Here is a 17,897-nt window from a genome sequence, read left to right as displayed (position 1 = left end):
CAGAACACACATTTTTCCCTAGTGACCTGTTTTTGGCAGGGGGTTGACTGCTATAAATAAAAGTACTATCAATCAAATATATCTCAAATAATTAAGTATTATTAAAAATTAATTAATCGTTTTTATGTCATAAAATATTTTTTAAAATATAAATATTTCTATATAATTTTTTTAATAAACTAAATTTAATATGATAATTATATATGTTTGGAATTATCCATGACTTTTTTTTTTTTGCCAAAGTAGCCTTTTTTCCCCAATAACTATGTTATTGTAATTAAAACTTTATTCTCAGAATCTTATATTGATTTTCTGTCAGTTGTGATCCTTTGCAGTCTGATAGTTCTCAACTTCACGAGAAAAAACCAAAACTAAACTAAACATTCAGTCATCCCAACCAAAAAATCTTCCTGTCATCTGGTAGAACTTCATGTTGAAGGGCCTGTAGAAGTCTCGTAGTCTCTGCACCACCTCAGGGTCAATGTTTGGATGGGTTCGCCCTTTGGTTTTTCCAAGGCAGTGGGGCTTGCTGCTGCCTTCTGCTTTCTTCAGGCACGGGAATCCCTTGGTCTGGTTGAAATAAAAATGTTTGTCTGTGATGATCCTCTTGAGCCCGAGAAAGTCTTGCACACGGCCCAGCTCTCCAGCTGGGTCGCTGATCAAACGCTCGCCGCTCACAAACAGGATCTGCTCCATGGGGAAGTACTGCAGCCAGTTGTCCAGGTGCTTGGCGTAGATGCCAATCTGGATGGCGCTCCATGATGTGTCAATGAGCCCTGTAGTCCTGTTTTTAAAGGTGAGGCTCTCAAACGAGGGAATGTCAGGCTTCTTAGACAGCGTCTGTGTGTAGTCGGAGATAGCTCTAGTGACAGGATCCCTCACTACGACGATCAGCTTGGTGTTCCGGGACATGGCGGAGATTCGGGCAGGAGCTTCCCTGGTCACAAAGTAGCTAGGAGTTTTCTCCATTGTGATTTGACCCTCCAGGGTCTTGGGCATCAGCTCTCTGAGAAGAGAAAATAGTGAGAGAGAAAAAAGGAAGTGAAATATTTATTTGACCTGCACTCTTCACCGAAACCTACTAAGCAACTGTCGCAGTTACACAACCGCTCTTACAACAATAAACATTAAAACTGGACGAACTCCAGCTAAGTCATCAAAAACATTGAATCCAATCAATCAAGAATAACACTAGTAACAGTTTGGTTGCAGAAGTTTATTTATTGGATTTCTCTCATGCGTGACCAAATGTTGATTGGCAGGTTTGCCGCAGCTCCGCTTTCAGGAACGCCTCTGGATGTAAAGAGATGTGGTGTGGTTATAAAAGAGGGGGCTCTCCCTTGGGTGCATTTGAAAGGGGGTATTCCTCACTCTTGTCCAGAGCAAAAAAGAGAGAATGTCAATCTCTATACCTCTACTATGGTAATGCCAGTTATAAAATATTAATACTCAATGCCCTCGCAGTATGATCACCTTCTTGCCATTCTTTTTCAACAAATGGGAAAAAAAAGTATCCAAAAAATCCATTCAAGTGGATAGGGAGACTTTTTTTCCTCCTCACAAGGTTCACATATGGTTCAACATTATGTTTATTTCAAGCATAATTTGGAAAATTTCTCATATAAATGGTTCCACTTGAGCAATCTGAACACAATGCATAGCCACATACTGATCCTAAATGAAATGAAATCCTGGTGATAAAGTTCAGCTAGAGCAATCCCTGAAATTATAATATTTGGTCGTAGTTATAAATGGCATCTTTTCACCATTTTCTTTCACATCTCTCTACCTCCACTCTCCTTCTGTCCAGCCGCCTTCAGGACAGCGACCTTAAGCAAAAGTGGGTAAAAGCAGCCCATGAATGATTAACGCACCCTCCCTCTACCATTTAGAGTCTCTGCAGAATACAGCTTTAAAATTCACCAAAGTACAGAATGCAAGTGTCAATTATTCATCTGCTTGGCTGCTGCGTAAAGCAAGGACTGGCACCGACTAAGTGGCCCGGCCTGTTCCCAAGGTAGATGAAGTTTCCCACCTGTGACAGAAGACCATCAAAGAGGGTGGTCCTCATAAATTTCTGGAGAGTGCTCGACAACTGAATCTGTTGCGTGTAATACCATGTAGTAAAATACATAGTAACATATACAATCACAGTGCAGCTTCTGCCTGACAGTAGGCACGTTTTAATTTCTGATGTGACAGGCACCGTTTTTCATCCTTGCTAAGACACTGGTATACAATCATGCTCCGTTTAGCATGCACAGTATGAAATAAGACAGAGGGCATGTTTGCCGAGACGGAGCGCTAAACAAACAGAGTGCATTTCTAAAAGACACTAGCCGAGATGAACGTGATGGCTGTTTTTGCTCGGGGCTGTTTGCAATTACTCTTTATAATGACAAATACAAGCTCTTTCTGATCAAATGCTCTAACTGGTGGGTTGACAACGAACAGATAACAGGTGCAGACATTAAAGATCTGTCGGATCTGTCGCTGTTACGGCCTGAAGATTCAGATTTAGATTAATCTGCCATCTGCACAGGTACAGGAAAGTGCATGGAAATTGGAATAAATGTGTGCACGCTCAAACTTTTCGAATAGATTTTTTATAATATGCAGCAATAGTTGTAAAAGAAAACATACTATAAGCATAATGAAAACAGTAAACTAGGTAAAGCTGCTGAATGTACTGTTTTTGTGAGTAAAGCTGCTGCAGGTTGGATCACCGAAATGACAGAACAAGAATGGCATTGTCAGTTTTCTTTATGGTTGTCTCAGGTTTTAAAACAGCTGCTGGCTGATCTCAGTGTGTGAGGTGAAATGGATCTAAGAGCTACAAGTCAATACCTTCAGGCCAATGTCAAAACACATCCAGTATCCTGAGTGAATCCCCTCTTTGAGGGACGATTCACGAGGTCAGCACAGTGGGGACAAGCAGGATGTGGTCGATAAGAGCAACAGCGTCAACACAGGTGCACCGATGTCTCGACATCTTCCTGCAACACTGACCGTCAGCTGACCTCCGGAGTCCTCTCAGTAACTGCGACCTCTCCTACAGCTGTGTAAAGAGGATCCCGGACAAGGCTCCTTTCCTCTCGCATTAGCTCTGCCCCATCGCACCGAGAGTCCAGAGCGAGGCAGTATAATAGTACTTTGAAACAAAATCAATGCCATCAGGGATTACAAAGGCTGCAGAGCTGACAAGTCACTGATGGAGAACATTGAGACTATTTATTGATATAAGAGGACTTCCAGACGCTGGCATGCAGGCAGACACTCAGAATGTCTTCCTGCCTACATCGGGAACATGCTGATTTGGGAACCACCAACCTTCCAAAGCAGTCCTCACAGGTTTCCGACGCAAAAGAGAACATTACTGCGTTATGAAAAAGAAATGAGTCTGTACTAAAGGAAGCATCCATATTTCATGGTGTGCGTTGAGCTGGTCCAGTGGTCGATGCGCTAACAGCAGTGGTGTGGTGCTGCGAGGCCACTCGAAACAGTGGGGGGAATTTTCGGAGACAGGGAGGGATGTGGCATGGTGTAATGTAGATTACATGAAGACAGCCATGTTTGGAAGTTAAAATAGAGACGTCATAAAGTAGTAGTCAGAGTGATATAAATTTTATAGTCACCTGAAAAATGCAATACTGATTAAACAGCATATTTGTTTCTGTTTGAAAAATGAAATTTGAACACTTTGAACACTCTAAGCAAAGGATTTTACTTATCATGGGTTCTTGTTTATGTGCCTCTCAGAGCTCTGAGTACCGACCAACTGAATGCAACTGTGGTTACAAGTGGCTAAAATTAATTACTTTTAAAGAGTCAAGTAAAGGTAACAAGTCTAAATATGCAGAGGCAGTTTGAAATCAAGCCATCGCTTGTTACCTTTTTGCAACTTCTCCTGGGAGTCTAGAGGGCACAATTAGTAGGTCAGACGCCCAGGCTAAACCCAGAACTCAGTTAAATGTTTATCCATCTCATGGCTTTGTGGGCATTACTGAGGAGAAGGACTGTTGCCACTGTGACCCAACTCTGGATAAGCAGTAGGCTGCAGCCAGATTTGCATCTATATGAAATGATGCAGCAGAGCCAGTTTCTGTTACTTTAATTCCAACCAATTCTCTTTTTGTCTATATTACCCACAATGCAACTCGAGTAGATCAGGCATGTTTTTGTGCTTGCAGAGATCATTAAGAAAATCCATGCTCATCTGGTGTATCTTGGAGTGGTGTCACAGATTTTGTACTTGTGATGACCTCCAAAACAAATCCTCAAAGCTGTCAAAGGTCTAACCAATAATGTGACTAATACACAGTAAAGTTATATAAAGAGAAGAACTTTAATTCTCAACATTAAAGTTTTACTTGGGGAAATAATTTTTTTTTACAGTAGGGGAACTGTAGTAGGACATTTCTTTCCATTCTAGAGAAGAAGCATGCAGCGCTTTCTAATGAAACTTTACTGGCAGTGGTAGGTGATGTAACAGATGACAAACCGTCCAAGTGCTTGAGATTTACTGCAGTTCCAGATTCTGCTTTGATGTCTTCATCACACTGCTAAAAAACGACTCCCTAAGCATACTGACGCATGAAACGCAGGCAGTGGGATCGACTTGTGAAACAAGATGCAGACCCAAAATGAAATACGAAACGGAGCACGCAAACCCAGGCTTCCCTTTAAATCAAATTCAATGCTTTGGCATACGTTTGAGTACAGAAGACAAAACAAGAAAAAATACAAAGGCTGACTACAATGTTTAGAAGATGACAAACAAACAGTTTGTAGACATGACAGAACATGATACAAGTTGTAAATGTACGTCATTCCTCTCATATGGAACTAACTAGCTGGAAAGAGAGGCCAGGATTCTTTCAGGAAACTCTATTCCCTATTAAAAAACCAAATCCAATGTACACAGTAACAGGCAGTAGATCACTAAATGTGCCCTTTGTAAGCTTGTCTATAAAGCAACCACTTTGGAATAAAGGGCCTGATGCATCAATGCTTTCCCTTCCCTGCTGAACAAATTACACTTGCAAACCGACTCAGCTCTGCCCTCATATCCAGGCTGTGACTCATGTCTCTTAAATAAATGGTGAAAAAAAGTCTGAATGTGTCATAGGTCATATTTACTGTAAATCAGGTGCACACACAATATGACAGCACGGCATATGAATTAGCCAGGTGAAAATACTAACAAACTATCAGCTCCAAAAGGGCCATTTCCTGGTGTTATCTTTGACCTTTTAGAAAGGGGCTTGGATGGGAGCCAAAGTCTGTTAATAAACGGGAGTTGTAAAGAAATAAAGGCAAGTGGGAATGAGTACTGTCCACTTCTCTCCCAAAAGCCTCTGATTCATTTTTCCTCTTTCAGCAGGGAGCACTGGCAGGCATAAATACACTCCCACTGTGTTCCCCTGCCACTACCACCAGATAATAATCTTGTAATTGGCTCAATATTTCTGCTGTTTGCAGGCGACGCTAGGGCCAGTGCCGCTCTTGGTGGCTTGGACTCACCAGATATTTTCCAGGTCAGTGAATTCTAACGGAGGTCAGGGATAAAGAAGGAGGAGCAGGAAAAAGGGGGGTGATTTAGAGTAATGGCTGCTGTGCGGTGAGGGGAAGGCCCATTCCTTTGAGCCCAGAGCTTTTCTTCTCTGTCAACCTTCTGCAACAACACAGCCCTTTACCTGCCCTGCGGGCTGTAATCGCTGGCAAGGCTGACAACATAAAGGCATCCGAGAGGAAACTCGTGAGGCGGGATGTTGTTGTGCAAATTTCTCTAAGATCCCATAGGAAAAACAATGAATGGCAAAATAATGTTTTCTTTAAACTCCAGATCACCTCCCTTAGTATTAATGAAATGTTTAATGGTAGTAGTGTGAAGTAAAATGTTTCAGACTTTACTAAGTGGAGGCTAATCAAGAACTGTATATAAAGGATGGGAGTACCCACATGATATCATATCTTAAATTAATTAATTTTATTCATATAGCACCAGTTCTGTACAGAGTTAAAGAACAAGTGTTTTACGGAGCCATAAGCAAACACTTTTGTTCAAGAGGATGAAGTTTAAGTCAAGTTTAGCTAGCTTTAATTTGATATTAACTAGCTCAGTTGATACCTGCTAGCATACACATGAAACAATATTAGAATGTCATTCACTTAAAAAAGGTGCAGACTTGTTCATGCCAAGGCATTAATATGTTTACTACTATTCTAAATTTGAGAATTTTAAACTGAAGCTCTATCATAACTGGTAGTAAACCTGGTTCTGAAGCCAGTCTCTAGTGGCTGTTTGAGGAAATACAGTTTTAGAATTTCTGCATTTGCCCTAATTTTTCAGCTCCAGAAGGTTTGGTGTAAGAAATACAACTACTTATCATGGAGAGATTACAGGTGTTATCCTCCCAGCAAGTCCCAGTCAGAATTATTGTCCTTTTAAATCCCAGGTCCTGAAGGATCTACCTGATCCTTTTTCCCCCCTCTATTGGATTTAGAATAATCCCATATAATGTCACTTTTGCCTGGCTCCCTGCACTTACAGTTTTAAGACCTCACTTTGTTTCACCATGGCAACAGAGGGCGAGTGTGAGTAGGGGGTCAGGTGTTAACTTTTGTGTATGTGTGTATTTCTGGTTTTGTGTTTCTCATAGACCAGGAGTGTCCAACTCCAGGCCTCAAGGGCCGGTGTCCTGCAGGTTTTAGATGTGACCTTGATCCAACACAGCTGATTTAAATGGCTAAATTGCCTCCTCAACATGTCTTGAAGTTCTCCAGAGGCCTGGTAATGAACTAATCATTTGATTCAGGTGTGTTGACCCAGGGTGATGTCTAAAAGCTGCAGCACACCACTCATGAGGCCTGGAGTTACCCACCCCTGTCATAGACAGGGGATTCATGCTATAGTGTGCATCCCCTCAACATAAAGACAGTTTCCTAATTTAAATAAAAAGTTATTTTTCATCATTTCTAACCTTCTTTTGTGTTTTTTTTTCTTTACTGCAGTCACAAATATCCTTGAGTAAATCTCTTGACCAAAATACGTTCATATAATGAAGCTGGTTACACTGATTTCAACTAAAAAAAAAGAGGGAAAAAACACAATTGGGATTATGATTTGTAAAAGCACAGACTACATCAAAATTATCCACCTGTCTAATAAATAAAGAGCTACACCAAAGTGATCCATGGGAACCGTAAGACGCAGGAAGTAATTCTGAGAGACATACAATTTCCAGATAACAGCATAGTCTATTCTTGGAAAAACAAATGGGAGGACATAGTCAACTATTCTCTGCTGGGAAATGACAAGGTTTTGATAAAGAGTAAGTCGGAAAGGAAAGAAACTCTGCAGGACACTGGGGACGCACAAGATAACAGCGTCATGGTGGAAAGAAGAAAAGTTTAAATGAATTAAGTAAAATGGCAACTTTTAAAAAAATAGGAAATGTACTGTCTGCTTGAAAATTAGTAGATGAAAGGGATATGAACAGTCATGTAGTGGCTCTGTTGGGGAGAAGAAAGCAGGAAATTAGGTTGAAATATTAAAATATAAAAATATTGGTTAATATCAAAGAGGTCTATAAAAATATTTGTTGTTAATAACTTCTCACTGAAAAAACTGAAGAATAAAACTTTCAGCCGCTCCTTAACGGAGATGGTGAGGGAAACAATAAAGCAAAAAAACTTAAGATCCAGTCACGCTGGCTATAAATAGACTGGTTAAAGCACTTGAACATGTTTTTTTTCTACTCTCATACATAAAATCTGAAAAAAATATATGCTGGCCTATTTCCATTGCAATTCATATAATGTCAGGCTGAACTTGGAAAATGTTATACACATTTAAATATTAGAGACCTCATAAATAATGCCTGTAAAGAAAAAAAATCAGACCACTGCAAGTTGTTACTGAGTGAACCTGATTATAAATAGACTACAAGAATAATATTGTATCATGCACTGTAGTAAAAACTTTTCTTTTTTCATATAATCTTGTGTAAATAAATCTCTCTGCTGGACACTCGCCCTACTACTGAGCCGTGAGGTTTTCCTCCTTTTTTTTTTCTTTCCATACAACAACCACCATACGATTTAGTAAAAAATTTATAGGCTCAGCTTTGCAATATGTTCTTATAAATTTGTCAGCAGTATTTTTAACAGAATCCTTCTCTCTTTTTTTCGCTGGTGCTGAGTGTCCTCCAGTTTATTGCATATGGGGGGAAAAAATAAGCTTTATCCTTATGGCAACTAGCTTGTGAATTATTGAACCTTTCTAACGGCGTTTGGAAGAGTTACTGAGGGAGGCAAAGAGGTTGCAGGAGGCATTCAAGCCTCTGCTGATGTCTGAAATGTTTCAGACATCAGCAGAGGCTTCAACATCCAGATTGCACATGAGCAGAGAGGAGGTAAGGAAATGAATGAGCGTCAGGGTGATGAAGGACAGAAGATCACTCACTTTTGCTTTATTGCCATATAAACTCATTTAGGTAGGATGGCTTATCCACATGCTGAGTTATAATCTGTCTGCTAGTGTTTTATTCTTCTATACAGTAAGGTGAAAAACAAAGGTTTGACAGGACTATGTGCAGACCTCTAAAAAAAACTACATAAACTGTTGCAGCGTCTATAGAGATTAAGAGAATAAATTGCAGCCAGGTGCTCGTAATCAAATGCACTTGATTAACTGATCCTCAGCATGTGTGAGCACCTATAAAAGCAGAGGTTTGGGCAGTTTACTTATTCAGAGAACTCAGGTGTGTATGTTAAAACAATGCCAAAATCTTAACAGGGCTGAACACCCTAGCAAAGTCAACTCAAGCAATGCTTAGAAAAATCGCAATAAGACCAAGAGCTACATCTCAGACTCCACAGGCCGCAGTTAGCATGACAATGTAATTAGAGAAAGAGTTAACAGGTACGGCTTTTTTTAGAACTGCTGACAGGAGAAAAGCCTCTTGAGCAAGGAGCAAAAGAGCAAGGTAGCACAGCTTTGGTTTGCATCTGACCAAACCAGAAGACTTTTGTCTGTCTTTTGGACAGATGAGACCAATGTAGCGATATCTAAACATAATGCACAGCACTATGTTTTGCAAAAACCAAACACAGCATATCAAAACACACTTCACAAATATAATACCAAATGTCAATCACAGTGGTCGAGGAATGATTATTTGTTCTTGTTTTGCAGTCACACTCACACGCCTACATGAACTCCTGTATACCAAAGTACTTTAGAGTTAAACGTGAGGCAATCTAAGAGGCCGCTAAAGCTGGGCTGAAACAGGGTAAAAGGCAGGACAATGATCTCAAGTACACTGATAACTCTACAACAGAATGGCTAAAAAAAGAGAAGAATCAACGTGTGGAAATGGCCCAGACCTCAAACCTGCTGCGGCCGGACCTTAAAAGAGATCTGCATAAAAATTCCTGGAAACTCGAAACATAAATGATTTCTTCAAGTTATTGTTGCCAATGTTTTCTTTAAGCTTTTGAATCATGAGATATACTTGATTTTCCTTTTTCAAATGCTTGTATATCTTTATATGCATATTCTAATTGTTGAGCTATTACAATCTGAATCAAAGACAAGGTTGAATTAACTTGTCAAAAAATTTATTTCTGTTGTGCTGCTAGTCCAGGTTAAGCAAAAAGGTTGAACATTGTGATGAAATGAAAATAAAATAAAAACAAAGGTTAATGCACGTAAAGATTTCTCACTCTTTAATTAGTTTACACTTTATATACAAATAGTGTAATTTCTCTTTATAATTTTATAACATTAAGACAAAACTTTACATGTCTCCTCATGGTTCTAGCCAGTCATTCTACTTCTCCTGGCAGATGCGCATGTGCCCTGTGGTGATGTCATGTACTGGATAAAGGCCATTCTGAAATGGGTCTCATTTCCAATCATCACATAGAAGTTTATAAAAAGACCCCCCAATGTCACAATTAAACACACCGGGTAAGTTAATGATCAATGCTATGAAGGGGTATATTTTAATCCAAACCACAACCTTTTTCCTATAACAAGAAATTTTTGGTTTGTAAAATTAAAGTTTGCGTCCGAAGCAGCTGGGTGATGTGGAACCAATTCTGATTATTGCTTTGAGAGCCTGAAAAACCAACACAAACTGAGAGCAGCCAACAGACATGGGGCTTAATTTTGCATTTAGTGATTCATGTTCAATTAAACCAAATTGCTGGAGAACCTAACCATTAAATATAACCTAAGATGTATCTCTATATTGTACATAATGTCATCACATTGTATTTAGCTCTGAGTCGATTCCCCCACAGCACTTTTTTTCATATTTCTCTGACCTACTTATTTGAAGTTACATGGAGTTTAAAACAGAGCGTGTGGAAATGACACTTCAGTGGGATCGGCTTTGGCAAAAGCTCGCAGTTATTCTTCATTCTGCTAAGTCAGCTTTTAGAGACTCAGCAGCTAGTGGGAGATAAGACACCTAAACTTGGGTTTAATACCAAAGCTCATTTTCAAGGTATTGTGTTTTCGAATGTTCACTTATATGGGGAAGGTGGCTTCGTTAGGAAATTTCAAGTGGCCTTTCTATAGCCCTTCTTATCCCTTCTCCATGGTTCCAAATATCGAAATAATCTGGAGAAAGAAAAAGCAGAAAGAACTACTTGCGTCAAACAGAACTCATTTCAGTCAATATTTAAATTCTACATCTAAGCCTGATTTGAATACAAAAAAGCCCTGTGTCAAATGCATGAGAGCAAAATTAAATGTGAATTTGTTCAGAGCCAAATGGAAGGCTTTAAGGGGCCTACTCTGTGATAATTACCCATGACAAAAGGCTAGGGCTTTTGTCTTTGGAACCATTGCCATGGTGATTTTCAAGCTTCTGAAACATTCAATATAAACATTTGAGGATGCTGAATATGCCATAGACTGTCACTAAAAAGAGAGCTGTTACAAGCCACATCTTTGCTGGCAGAGATCCCGCCTGCATGCCTCCATGCTGCTCTTGCAGAAAAAATTAGTTCAGATATTACGACACAGAAAACAGACAAAGGCTTGTGATTTGAACATATAAAGGCTAAACTCTGATAACTACAGACCCTTCTATGAACACAACGACAAATACATTGGATTGGCAAAAAGACAATCCTTTCTGTTTGCGAAGGCATAGATACAACAATGCTAAATTTCCTGAACATTTCTGGAGCTCACTCAAAAATTTACATTTGTAAAAGGTTTTTAATTTGCGGCCTACAATCGAGAAACGGCTCTATAAATTCATTTTCTCTTATTCTCTTCTCTATATACCTTACTCCTTTTGGGCATGGCCCTTTCTTTATCATCAAAAAACAGCCTTGTAACGAGAGATGACAGTTTCATTATAGTTACCATTGTAAGGAAACGTGACATTAAGATGTTTCGCGTACAGGAACACCACTTGGTCATCAAACTCTGATCATTGTGTAGTGTTTCCCAAAGAACTAGATTCAAGTTGTGGCAGATGTAAAGGTGTGTTCATGCGTCTGAGAAGACACACTGATGCTTTCTTAGATGAATTATTAATGAATACTATATAAGGAAGTTTTGTGCCAACATTTCAATGCTGAGCATTTTGTGACAAATTAAAAAATCTGAGTAAAATATTCAGGCGCTTCCCCAGTGAGTCCTACAGACAGACCACACCGCCATCCTTCTGGACTGCAGCTGGCAACAGTCATCCTTGTTCTGCTCTGCAGTCTTGGTGAGCTTGCATATAAACTTGCTGCAAGCACTAGTTGGACTGAGACTCCAGATTACAGTGAACAAACTGCATCCCAAAACAGACAGCAGGGCTTGAGACTGTCTTAAAATCTGAATTGATGCTGTAACTGGTCAGCCTTCTGGGAGGACCCCCATGCTAGATAAAGATAAGCAGAACATCAATGACACAGTTGGGATTTAGCGATTGTTGACCACAATTTGGGTATAGACCCATTAGGTGATCCCTGCAAGTTTCACCAATACTCTTCCAATACTCTGAGGAGTATTACTTCTCGATCGACAGACCGACTTTTTACGATGGCATGAGGTCACTGGCCCTTTAGCTAGATGTGCTTAAAAAAAATACAATTAAAATAAAAAAAAATTCTAAAATCAGTCACCAAATATGTTTTGGCAGCTGTTTATAGACCTGTGTAGTAGAGCCGAAATGGGATAAGACTAATATAGATACTGATATTTCTAAAATAAAAGGGGGAAAAAATAGGCTGACCAAGTTCTGAGTCTTAACAGAGATATGACAATCTTGTGTTATGCCTTCTCGTTGGCAGGAGGGGGTAACACAACAACTTCAATAGGTCAGTACAACTGTTGTAGCAAAAGAGTTTTAATGGTTAATTTCTCAACAAAAAAAAAGTCTCAAAGCCATACAACAATGTGGGGGAGAAAGGGAGCGTTTGGTTGTGCCGAAGAAAAACACCAAAAAGACAAACCCAGAAAGCTGAGCTTTACTTTAAGAGAGAAACAAAAGAAACAAAGCCCTAATCCTCAACTCACAAAATAAGCTCAAACACAGGGACGTGCAGAGGGGGGGGCTAGAGGGGCTTGAGCACCCGCCCCTTTCCTGATGAGTGCCCAAAGTGCCCTTTTGTTGAGGCAACTTTTAAAAATTTTTTATTTATTTTTTTATGTGTGTGTGCGTGCGGAGTCCTGTCTGTGCCCCTCAACAATAATATTTAACTATTAATCACAGTTTTGCTAAATAAAAGGATCTGGCTTGCATCAGTCACATGATCACTATTAACCAATGATCGCCCTCGACGGCAGAACGCGCTGGTTACGAGCCGGGAACGAGCTCACAAAGAGCACGCGCATTTTTTGCGGTCCGGAGCTGTAGGAGAAACACAAGTTAACTCAGAGACACAGACTGATGCGACACAACCAGTAAGTAGGTGTACAGCGTACACTGTAGTGTGTAGCACACAGGAGTATTAGCTTATTACGTACACGTTGGTAAGTTGTCTTGTTGCAACTGACGAACTGAAACAAACGAGCGTGCTGTGTGTGCAACAGCGCGACAAACATTACCTGTCCTTTTATTAACTGCACAAGTAGTGCTGGTCATAGCTGCTGGCTACCTGTGTAAGGCTGTCATGGGTCTGTAGCTCTGTCACCGTTTTAGGGAACATATTTAGTTTTAAAGTATTTAGAACATATTTAGTTTTAAAGTAAGTTTCTGGGCATTTCCTGCCTTTCTGGAGGGATTATATTTCACTAAAAAACGATCTAATATGCATGTCCACATAATAATTATTATAATTATAATATATTAAAAAACACAAGCTGTATTTTAAAAAACATACATTAAGAAGCAGATTATATTAGATTTATATTTTAAATAAGACAAAAGTTGGATTTTACAGCAGTAAAATGATTGTATCTCTACAGTTTAAACATGTAATAAGCTTTGCCCTGCACAGAGTGGATAGTGAAACAAATGGAATCATCATAAATACATTATTTCATATTTATTACTTCCCCCTCCTCATTGCTTTATTATTGTAGCTCTAGTAATGAATAATAATGTAAGGATTCTGGATCAGCACCATGATGCCCATAGTATATACAGTATTCTGAAGAAGGTCTAAAATGTCACTGTGTGTGCATGTGTGTGTTTTATTTAGCTGGATTTAAAAAAATATTACTCATGATATAACATTGTGCAGACATGGCTGGTAAGGACATGAGGAGGAAACAGTAGGAGCTGTATGAGGCTACTAAAGGCAGTGCTATAACATTTTTCTGTCATCATTTTATTATAGATTAAGTGCAAGAGTTGTTAGGTGTGGATAATTAGATTATAGTTTATTGCAATAGCAAGTTGTGCCTTGTTCTCAGATGGACAGCAAGTGGAGAGTGATATATGAAATGATGGGAAGGAAGGAAGAAGAGAAGCAAAGAGTGATTCACAGGCAGAGCCGAGTTTATGTCACAGTTTTTTGTTGCCTTATGGTTCCAAGCGCTGTCACCATCTCTCCTGTGGACTTTTTAATGTCTACAGTCTCAGATCAACACAGCCCCGCCCTTCCCATATTAGATTCTTGATGAATGTGTGTTGTTGTTATTCAGCCTGGTTCAATGTGCCCCTTTTTAACTTTGAGCACCCGCCCCTTTAAACCTCTCTGCACGTCCCTGCTCAAACATTACATGGGTGGCACCAACCTACTTACCTAGTGTGTTTAACAGAAAACATCCTACGTGAGGAAATGTACAGCGTCCCCCAGACTTACCTAGTCCTCTAACTCCCACCACAAACTTTACACAAACAAATGAAATGCTCCGGGGCAGCTCAACGCATGTGGCAAATGATCTTTAGCAAGGAGGAGGAGGAGAGAACTGCCTCTAGCCACAGGTGAATTCCCTTTTATAAGGGTGTCCTCAATTTCAGCTTGATGGCCTTGTTATTTCATTTTGTCTTCTCAGACTGCTGACTGGTAACCAAACTTTCGAAATCTTTGATTGTGATGTGAAGCTGCTTGACTTCCTTCTCCAGCTTCTATCTCCAACTGGCAAATCTGGAGTTTGAGATCAAACACCTTTTCCATCTGCTGCCCTCAGGGAGAAGGTATAGGTCTATACAGGCCAGAACATCCAGACTGGCCAACAGCCTGTATCCACAGGCTGTGAGGCTCCTGAACTCTCTGCCCCCCTCTCACGGACAATAACCATATCCAACTTCTTAATAGCAATGAACTGGTCTGCATTGGTGCATCATATCTTTATTCTCTTCCCCCTCCTGCCCCCCCCCCCCCTCTTTCTTAAATAGATAACTATCATATCTGATATCATATCTCACAGTACAATAATATTGAATGGGTTGCATTGTTGTATTTTGTCATGTTTCTCAGGTCTTTGTCTGAATTTCTACGAACATTATTGCTAAGGATTGTCTTATTGCATTGGAGTCACACTGGGTTAAATATGTACACTTGGGTTTTAAGGGGTATTTATTATTTTCTTCTTTTTTTTTGGGTTGTATGGAAGCCCCAAACGCAATTTCATTGTTCTTGACAATGACAATAAATAAATAAATACTAAAACTCTGCTTTACGCACTGGCTGCCCTTCCCGTGCTTCCAGCCGGAGGCGAGCTAGATGAACCTTAAGTCTGGCATTACCACTAGATTCACTGAAGTCTCGCGACACGGGTTAAAAACAAGCTAAAGTAGGAGGCTCCTGAGGTTCCACCAAGACTTTTGGGGGAGTTGCCATAACAGCAACCCTTTCCTTTCTCAAATGTGAGTACCGAATGGCAGTCAGGCTACCGCAGGCGAGCACATGGAGGGCTGTGCAGCCCCTCCGAAGAAATGCCACCCCACACCATTACTGACTCACTGCCAAACAGGTCATGCTGGAGGACGTTGCAGGCAGCAGAACGTTCTCCACGGCGTCTCCAGACTGTCACGTCTGTCATATGTGCTCAGTGTGAACCTGCTTTCATCTGTGAAGAGCAGAGGGTGCCAGTGGTGAAGTTGCCAGTCTTGGTGTTCTCTGGCAAATGCCAAACGTCCTGCACGGTGTTGGGCCGTAAGCACAACTCCCACCTGTGGACCTCGGGCCCTCATGCCACCCCTCTGGCAGTGCTCCTCCGGTTCCTCCTTGCACAAAGGCGGAGGTAGCGGTCATGCTAGGGGGTTGTTGCCCTCCTACGGCCTCCTCCACATCTCCTGATGTACTGGCCTGTCTTCTGGTAGTGCCTCCATCCTCTGGACACAACGTTGAGAGACACAGCAAACCTTCTTGCCACAGTTTGCATTGATGTGCCATCCTGGATGAGCTGCACTACCTGAGCCACTTGTGTGGGTTGTAGACTCCATCTCATACTAGAGTGAAATCGCCACCAGCACTCAAAAGTGACCAAAACATCAGTCAGAAAGCATAGGTCCTGTGGTCACCACCTGCAGAAACACTCCTTTATTGGGGATGTCTTGCATGCCTGTTGTCTATTCCATTTGCACAACAGCATGTGAAATTGATTGTCAATCAGTGTTGCTTCTTAGGTGGACAGTTTGATTTCACAAAAGTTTGACTTGAAGTTACATTGTGTTGTTTAAGTGTTCCCTTTATTTTTATGAGCAGTGTATATCAGTCCACCTACCGGGTAGTCCCCCTAAACACTGAGGAACTTAAAAGCTTATTTGGCCTACACTAGAAAATGCTTCTTCTGCACTGATACTGTCTTTTCATTGCTAATACTATTTTTTTGTATGTGTACTGTATGTCTATTCTCATATTAATTATCATAACTTTTGTCAGTGTGTATTGTAACCCTTACCTAACACTTTTTCTAGCATAAATGTCTAGGGACAGTTGGGGCTTGATAAACTGGAGCTTATTTCAAACTCTGGCAGTTGAACAATTAAAACTTCTGAGCTACTTTTAATCCTTTTAAGTTTTGCCCCACATCTGTTTCCCATTATACTGTAATACACATGGTAGTATGTCTTGATTTGGCTTATGTTTCACCAGAACAGTCCACTAACACCCAGCGGGGATCTTGCATATGAATGATTAGTGTCATGGTTGCCTATAGAGCATTTAAGAAGGCTGTGTGGCTGTTTATCATTCAAATTTGAGGATACATCTGCCAATGTAACAATGCTTTTATCTCTCATCAGTTACCAGCTTTCCGACTCTGTGGCTCTCAGCCCAAAGTAAAGTAGCTCTGCACTCTTTTTTTTTTTTCCTTGCAAAATGCATTAGTTAGGCACTACCTTCAGCCACAGATGAATACACAATTAGTATATGAGGGTTTGATTTAAAAAAAAAAAAGGCATGTACCTCATCATGGAAGAATATGTGAGTTAGTGCTGATCAGTTCTTTTGATCAGTTTTTAGAAAACTATAGAGGGATAAAATTAGGTTTTAGTTGTACAGACAAGACTTGAACTTTAGGGGAAAAAGAGATTTAATCAAGGGGCAAGAGAAAGGGAAGAAATGAGGAAGAGCTGGGTGTGGCCAGGACTGTGGTTAAGTGTGCATGTGTGTTGTTGGTTCTGCATTAGACAGTTTGCTCACTTTAACCACTCAAGATGAAAAGCTTGTGAAGATGTCTCATGCATCCTGAAAACTCTTAAGCGAGTCTGCTTTAATCTTTAACAGCATTTTCATCTCATGCCCACTGCACAGGTAAGCACATCGATGCACAGACGATAATACAGTGGGATAACTGAACTCAACATCATACTGTACCACATCCACAATTAAAGTAAGAACTTGACAGGTTGAAAACCCAAGTCTGAGTCTTGTTGGCATACTTCTGAGAACTCTGACTGTAAACCGCCTGGGATTTTCTAAAATAGAACAACTTCTGAAAAGGAGTCATTGTTCTGTTCAAATGCAAGCATATAGAGAAGCCAAAATTAGTCAGGTAGAATCTCAGCCAACAGAGCTGGAGTAGACAGGCTAGCAGATTGTTTCGCTGTGAACTCAGAACATCATTGTATTTTTCTCTCAGACATTTAGGACTACCTCACAGCAGAGAGCCGGTGTTGGTTTCAGATGCCATCGTACAGAACCGCATTCATTTTCTTACACTGCTTTGTCTCAGGACCTATACGCAGGAGGGGGCAAAAGGCAGTAAAACATAATTTCCATATGAAATTTGATAGTTTGAACATAATGAAACCCAAATATTTGAGTTCACTTTAAAAAGCTCTGGAAGCACATGGAAACTAAGCTTACCTAAATTAACAAAAAAAGTTACAAGATAGCAAAACAGACCTGGACAAAAGCAATACTTCCAAAACGTGTGAGCTCAAGTTTCTGTTTAGACTGAGTAAAAAGGGAAAGGCACACAGACAGTGTGAGATATTGTAGAGGGGAGTGCAGAAAAGGCTTGGGGTAAGAGTCAAGTGTCA

General features: G+C 40.3%; 1 protein-coding gene across 1 annotated transcript in view; it reads right to left on the bottom strand.

Moving 5' to 3' along the window:
* Positions 1-284: 284 nt before the first annotated feature.
* LOC146568817 (heparan sulfate glucosamine 3-O-sulfotransferase 3A1-like) overlaps positions 285-17,897 on the bottom strand; it is a 38,847-nt gene continuing 21,234 nt past the window's right edge. The window contains exon 2 of the mRNA XM_085285123.1: positions 285-1,006. Coding sequence (XP_085141249.1) covers positions 385-1,006 — 622 coding nt within the window. The 3' untranslated portion in view covers positions 285-384. The remainder of the gene's footprint in view (positions 1,007-17,897) is intronic.

The sequence above is a fragment of the Mchenga conophoros genome, linkage group LG8, assembly GCF_057382185.1.
Source record: "Mchenga conophoros isolate Kocher_MC1m ecotype Shallow Benthic linkage group LG8, M_conophoros_male_GT1.1, whole genome shotgun sequence".
Lineage (NCBI taxonomy): Eukaryota > Metazoa > Chordata > Actinopteri > Cichliformes > Cichlidae > Mchenga > Mchenga conophoros.
The sequence above is the reverse complement of the archived record's forward strand: the minus strand, read 5'-3'. Positions and strand labels throughout refer to the sequence as shown.